General features: G+C 32.6%; 1 protein-coding gene across 1 annotated transcript; it reads right to left on the minus strand.

Moving 5' to 3' along the window:
- Positions 1-474: 474 nt before the first annotated feature.
- On the minus strand, positions 475-6,886 carry Bma-tre-2 (trehalase I, putative; the record flags this gene model as incomplete). The annotated part of the gene is made up of 8 exons (XM_043076145.1): positions 475-738; positions 836-1,089; positions 1,478-1,743; positions 1,979-2,212; positions 2,327-2,494; positions 2,642-2,835; positions 5,312-5,538; positions 6,577-6,886. The coding sequence occupies 8 exons, from the start codon at positions 6,884-6,886 to the stop codon at positions 475-477; spliced, it is 1,917 nt and encodes a 638-aa protein (XP_042932079.1).
- Positions 6,887-7,933: the final 1,047 nt, after the last annotated feature.

A 7,933-nucleotide genomic window follows, 5' to 3' on the forward strand; every position in this document is an offset into this window, starting at 1 on the left:
TAACAGTTGTACCCGAAAATATTAGTACCGATGAATATATGCTTCAATATAACCCGTATATTTATCCGAAAAAAAAATTCCAAATATAGAGGGGAGATTTCAAATGAAAATTTATCAAATTCCCTCAAAAATCTTTTTTTTTTTTTTTTTTTTTTGAAGTCTATTTAACACTTTTCTACAACAACAATCCATTATGATTTAATTACTAACATATTCACTTCTCATATAACTTGCGTTGTATTGAAAAAAAAAAAAAAAAAAGTTTAAAAAATTTGATTCCATTACTGTCAATTAACTAATTAGTAACAAATTTCTTAAAATTTTACGTATTTTGAGACTTAAATAATCCAAACGATGTGCATTTGAAATTGTTTGAAAATTTGACATTTTGAGATATAATATCAAAATGATGCAATATAAGACGTGGTGGTATTTCTACAATTTTTTTTTTAACATCTACTTCACATTATTGATTTACTGAAGACCAGAATCAGCTGGTGAAGGTACTAGTATGGTGTTAGTAGTTGTGGTACCATCAGAAATTTGCTGATGCTCCTGGCAACAAACGCATCCTTCTCCCGGTGTCATAGGCTTGTCATCATCCGACTTAAAGGTCAGATCAGGTCCATATGTAAGAAGCAAATCTAAGACAACACCATTAGTCCATCCAAACCCTTCTTGCACTTCATATTCGCCACCACCTCCAGCCGTATTATAGTTTTGCGATGCAACATTGTACTGAAAATTCAACATATTCTCATAGAGTCAAAAAGCTTAATTTATATATACATATATATATATGATTTTTCCATGCACAAATTTTAAAAATGCTAACTTTTTCAAACATTCGTCCACCAGAAACAAGCCACATGCTGTAATTTCGCTTGATCCACTTCTCGGCTATTTGACGAGCTAGTTCATGCTGACCAGTAGAACGCAAACCCTGAATAACAACCCAAGTTGTTGGTGCCCAAGCGTTCGGGAAATCCCATTGTTGTCCGGATGCTATAAGTGAACTTGGTAAACCACCAGGGAATGCCAAAACACCCATGTTCGTCATATATGTTACTATCTTCTGCGCATCGAAATCTGAAAACGAAATAAGATTTCCACAAAATTCTTAGCACATTTATTTTCTTTTACCCATAAACTTTCTAATTAGTACAACTTAGATCAGACTGCTGTATTTGCAAAAAAAAAAAAAAAAAAAAAAAAAAGAGATTTCAAATTTCGAGATTACTGATTAGATTTGAAAGCTATATATAGCATCGCGTATTTTCATATATTTTAGTTAATATTCCTATAATTTCGAAAACTCCATAAAAATGTATTAAGCACTATCGATAAAAGAACATTTTCATATCAATTTTTGCAATTAAATTTTCAGCGCATTCTACACCAGTGCCTAGTATATATTTCACTTAATGAAATCTGACATTATTTTTTTTTTTTTCTCAACAAATTGAAACGATCGTACCATCATGCGTACATCCACTGAACAAAGGAAAGAAGTTGGTATCCATATAGAGATTGACATGACAAGCATGGATGATGTCATAATCGAACCAGCAACCGTATTCCTCATTCCAGAATACCTGATGAATTGCTTGCTTCATACTTCTGAACTGTTCTCGACATTGCTCAGCATTTGATATATCATCGATTACTTCATACAAATTAGCCATTAAACGAAGATTTCCGCAAATGATTGCATTCAGATCGACTGGTAAGATCGAACTGGTCCTGAAAACCAAAATAAACATATCTCATATAAATTTAATAAACACAATCGTCGTGCCTATTAAATTATTCAGCAGTTTTATTTACAAATCTTGTAGTAACTTTGCTTTAAACTAATAAGAGTGAACTGATTAATGCATTTAATCAATTGAAAATTAAAAAAAAAAAAAAAAACTATAAGATTTTTAAACAAAACGAAGTAAAGTAAATTTAATGAAATAAATTGAAAGTAATATACCGTGTGGAACCCATTTTACCAGCTACAGGCCCATCTTGAGAAAACCAACGCGAGCTGAAATCTCGTCCACTTTCAGCTGCGGCCGCTATATCACCCCACAAACGTTGTTTCTCTAAGACATCCTCAATATGATGAGCACTTTCAACGTCTTCACGGTAGCTTTCCGGACGTGGACCAACAGCTACAACATGATAGCGATATAGCAGTGATGTTACACCGGGCAGCTGAATTGATCTGAAATTTTAACAAGCAATATTTAGCATTAATCACAGTCAAATTTCATTCCAAAATACAAATTAGTTTATCCAAGTTGAGCAAAATGTTTACCCTGTCGAATTCAATGCTTACTTATGTTTTTGAAAGAATTCAAATTCTCTCTCGAACCAGCGAGCACCAGTGAAGACGAATTTTTTATCACCCGTTGCTTCGTAATATGCAGATAGACACCAAGTAAGCAACGGAGGTTGAGATCGATTGAGATAATATACGCGATTTCCATTGGGCACGTAACCAAATCTGGAAATTTAAGACTATATTCAAATTTAAACTTACACATGTTTAATTCATATAGTAAACAAATATTTTGAATCTAAAATTTTAGTTTCGAAATCGGATTTGTTACAGGAAATCTTCTAAGTTTTAAGTATGTCAAAACAAAATTACCTTTCAATGAGACTTCCCATATTTTCGATCATTCCACGCACAGTGTCATGCATGCCTGAAGCTAAAAGACCTTTGATGGTAAAGAAACTATCCCAGTAGTACATTTCCCGGAAACGTCCACCGGGCACCACGAATGGTTTTGGTAGCGGAATTAATGAGAATTTTTCCGGATCCGCAATAACACGATCGGACACCTGAAATTACAAATAAATCAGGAAAACAAATTGTAAAACTAAAAGAAAAACAACAATCAAGCAGTTACCTAGAATTACTTCCACTTACTTTCTCATAGCAACATCAACAAGTGCAGTCTTTTTGATGAAATATTTTTATGTAAATTTTTTGGTACGAAATTTCAGCACTGCAATTACAATCCTCCGTTTGCAATATATGCCTCCTTTAGTCAAAATGCAGTCTTAAGTCATAACTGTTAAGCTCAGTTAGGTAGTTACATATAAAACTGAGGAATAAATGAGTTTGAGATTAAACTGTTAACTAGTATTGGTAATAGAGAAATCGAAAAATTTTAGCATTACTGAAACTGCTTCATAATTAAGAGAACCAAAAATACAAAAAAGAAAAAACCTAATTATGTCCCTATAACTATCTAGCATCAAGGTTTCATAAGTTGATGCAAAAAAAAAAAAAAAAAAAAAAATCAAACCTTGAGCAATACCTGTTTAGCGAGAAACCTAGGATTCAGATGAAACCTTGATGCGTTCCCTAATAAACTACAAATGCCTAATTCCTAGATGCCTATGTGATTTCTAAGATCCTTTTAGTCTTCATTGGATGACAATGACGACACATCAATCCATTCCATTGCTCACTGCTGACGATGTGGAATTCCGGAAAACTCCGGAATGTGATGATCTCCTGTTGATTACGCAAACAGTAATTGTTTGTATATGTATACATATATGTAGTCTACTGTTGATGTTGTCGTTGGTACCATTTAGAAGAGCGATTCAAAACGTTTCCGGTATACACATATCGGGCTTCTGAATGATGTAGATGATGATGATGGCAGCAGGAATTCCTAAAATATTTCAAGGAGTCCAGGGAGAATCAAATTTCAATTGTAAACCTTGTGTACGACATACGGAATTCCTACTTGTAAAATAAAAAGAAAAAAGGAAGAAACAAAAATAAATCCTAATTCGTTTCTAGATGAAACACTTTCATGAAGATTTCCGCTACAATTTTTTTTTTCTTTTTGCGATTTATCATAATTTCTAAAAAAAGTTCTTATTCACTTCGTGAAAAAGTTACACCTAGAAACGATTCGGTGATGCTTTTCCGAACTATCAAAAATTCGTAAGTTTTTCCCCATTCTGTGGAAGAATTTTCTTCGACAGAATTTCCGCAAAGGTTTGCCTTATTGCGAAGCAGAAAAAGATACCAATTTTCAGAGGATAAATATGTGAAAAACTTCAGCAGTTGCAGTAAATTGAAACTTTAGCAGTACCAGAACAGACTTCTTGCTGATACTGATGCACAGAAGCAGAAATCGTTTGAATGAAATTTTGAAATTAATAAAAACCAAAACATTAATCACTAATCTGCATTACTTGAAGCTCGGAAAAGTATCACGCTTAGTTTAGATGAATTCAAAACATGAAAATCAAGCAGCATTACCTGGAGGAGAAACTTAGATATTCCGGATGTAGGAAGTTATTGGAAGGGATAATAGGAGGCATAATCAAGGGAAAAATTTAACCCTGAAGTAAGAGACCCAAAATGTGGTGGTAGAGGCCAGAACTTTCTAGGAGAATTTCCGTATAATCAAATCTATAGAACTAGGAACTAAGGGGAGGAAAAATTAAAAATGTATGATACCCCTCTCCGACTTACTCGAAACTATTCTTCAAGCCTAGATATATACAATTACTAGATAAAATTGATCTACTTATACCACTAATAATCACCAAACTTCTAATGAAGCAAGGTGAAATGGCATTTGTTTAGTCCATAGTACTTTAAAATTATTCGAGTCCAAGTTAAAGTAAATTAAATTCCAATCGTCTTTTATTTTGCAAAAAAGAAAAAAAAAAGAAATCTAGTGAAACAAAATGATCAGTTTTTGGCTTTTTTAGTATGTATAACTTTCCATGCGCACACATTTTTTAAAGTCCGTTCAACTCCAACTCCTTTTTGACAAAAAAAAAAAAATTCTTGTATCCTTGAACCCCTCAATTAGTAAGTCGGAAAAGAGGCATTGGTTTTATATATTCCACCCAAAATGTATATTTTAATGGTTGTAATCATTCTCTTTCTCTGTAACAAGTAATTAGTGTTAATGACGTTTGGTGATAAGTTGGAGAAAAATTACATCCTGATGTCAAAAAGAATTTTTTCCAAATTTGGAGAAAAAATTATCCATTTATTTTACAGGGAGGATTTGGGTAGTATTAGGAAGAAATTAGGAAGCGTTAGGAGCCACCCACAACTAATTTTATCCTTTAAACTTATAGACCGAAGCAGTTGACTGCAAGCTTTCGAGGGAAAAAAACCCAAAGCACCAATATAAGGTGTCAAATTTCGTTGAAAGTCAGATTTCAAAATGTAGCAGCTGATAATCTAACTTTCACATCTTCTTCATTCTCGGAAACTTCGTATGTCACTTACCTGGATACGAAACTGAAAAAAGATAACAAAACGGATGCTTACCTTACGGCATAATGTAGGCCATTTTCGATGAAGTTCCTTAGCCCATTGCCGATATGATGGTGAATTAATAGATTCAAATTTGCCATATTCTGGGTCAAAATCACTTGGTTCACATGTGTCTAATTCGCCACCTGGCTCATCAAAATGACTTTCAACAAAGTGTCGCAACGAATTTTCATCAATTTGACCAGATTCAATTAACTCGTGCCAATCGTGCAATGTCGATTCTGCAAAATTTCGATAAATAGTAAAGTTAGAAATGACTAAAAATACCACAAAATTTTAACATAAATTATTAAAAAAGTATTACAATTATATAGGATGATGAGTTATTCCTGAAAAGAAAAGAAAAGAAAAAGCAGAATTATATATAAAAGAATAGAAAATAATGAAATGAATAAAATTTAATTATCTTTAACTTTGAATTCTCAATTAACTATGCTTGATAATTGCGCTAACAAAATCACTACAACACGTAAATATCACATGCAAATGCGCGTGCGCTATGCAAATGAATCGATTATTCAATAAGATGAATGTGTAATAAATGCTAAAAAAGAGATTGCTAGATGTGTTACACTACATATGCTTATTTATGCTTTCGATAAAATGCTTTATACTAATCCTTCTATTCAATATTCTTTTTTCTCTCTCTCTCTCTCTCTCTCCGAACAAATATTTGCATATCAATAAAAGAAGAAAAAAGGGATACACTGATGTAATCCTAATAAAATATTATCAATCAATCAATTAATAAATAAAGTACACTAGTAATTAATTATTCTCGAATATAATCAATTTTTTCTTTCTTTTTCTTTTTCAGTATTGATAAAATAGAAAATAAAATTCAAAACTATATCCAAAATAACTTAAAAAATATGTTAAAAAAAATGCAGAGTTTTATAAACTTTCTCAATATCTCAACAAATGATTTTTCATTTCAAATAATTACATTTCATATGCAATTCGCATATATAAAAATTATTATTCAAAAATATATGGCAATTCTTACTCAATCAACCAAATTTCTTTTCTTTTCCTGAAACCGTATGCGTACCAAATCAATCAATCGATCAATCAATTAATAAAATACTCTAGCAATTAATTGTTCTTGAATATAATCAATTTCTACTCTTTATAATCTGGATTTCAGTTTACCGTATATTTACCGTACGCATACAGTATCGAAAAGGAAAAGCCAAGAATGAAAGAATAATAGAAAAAATAAAAAAATAAAATAAATAAATAAATAAAAAAGAACTAACCAGCATCAATTTTGAGTGGCATGTCGACAAAATGTTTGCAATCATGAAAGATGTTAGCTTTTTGGACCGCTTCAAGAAGTGAACCACTACAATAGATCTCTTTCATAATTTCCGTTTTGATGGTTCCTGTTGTTATCGGTGTTGGCGGTCCCGAAACACCGAATTTACGAGATACCGGGATATCTCTGGTATCATTATTGATAATTTGGGCTTCGGTGTCAGCTGATGTTTTAGCGGTTGTTGTTGAAATTGACGTTGTTACTGGTAAAATATTTGTTGTCTTAACCGCTGTTGTATCAATGACAGTCATAGTTGATTCAGTTGGGACAAATAATGATGACAATGATGATGTTGATGATGATGATGATCTTTCTTCGGGAATTGAAATAGCTTTACGGATGATGTAACAGCACCCGATACGTTGATGAAATATATTGCCCGGATTTGTGAACGGAATAATTGTAAACCGTTTCTTCCTTTTTTCTTCTTTTTTGTGCTGTTAGACTGAACCGGGAATTATTTTACCCGAAGGGGAACAATGAATGAATGAATGAATGAATGAATGGATGAAATTGGACGAGGAGAAATTTATCTTTTCGTACGAAATGGATTTGAAGAAAACCAAATCGAACAAAATTGTATTTGTGAGTTAGTTTAAGCGAACAAAATGAATTCACTCTGTCTACCACACAATCTTTTCTTTTGTTCTTCTTTCTTGTCCCTTTAAGCCCAAACAAAACAATAATAATTTGGCCCTAAAGGCCTTTGTGAAGTGCTGCCGCTTCCGCTGCCGCTGCCGCTGCAACTGTTGCGGGTCACCAACTGCGATTGCTGCTTGCTGAAGAAATGATGAGCTAACCTAATGGTTTGTCTCATTTTTATATCGATTTCCAAGACAAGATTTTCTGGCTCCGCCTTATTGTTCGGTCCGTTTCAGCCAATGACATTAATGCTACTACTACTATCGCCACGCCTTCTTCTTCTTCAAGCACTGAAATTTGTGAAATTGAAATAATTTATATTTCAAAAATTCCTATATAATGTATGTGTGTATGTATGCATGTGCATGTATGTGCACACAACACACACACACACACACACACACACACACACACACACACACACACATACACATACACAGACACACACTAATCATATCTTTTGAAAGCTTCATTCTTTTTTAACTTTTTATTTTTCATAAATTCCTCTGTTTCTTCATTCTTTTCAATCTTTAATGAATCAATTTTTTTGTTCTTCCTTCTTTTTTTTTTCTTTTGCTCCTTTATCCTCCTCTTTCGTACTTCTTTTTCTAACTTTTTTTCATCCTTTTATCCTTCAATTTTTGAATTTTGCTAAT

The sequence above is a fragment of the Brugia malayi genome (genome assembly GCF_000002995.4).
Source record: "Brugia malayi strain FR3 genome assembly, contig: Bm_v4_Chr1_scaffold_001, whole genome shotgun sequence".
Taxonomy (NCBI): domain Eukaryota; kingdom Metazoa; phylum Nematoda; class Chromadorea; order Rhabditida; family Onchocercidae; genus Brugia; species Brugia malayi.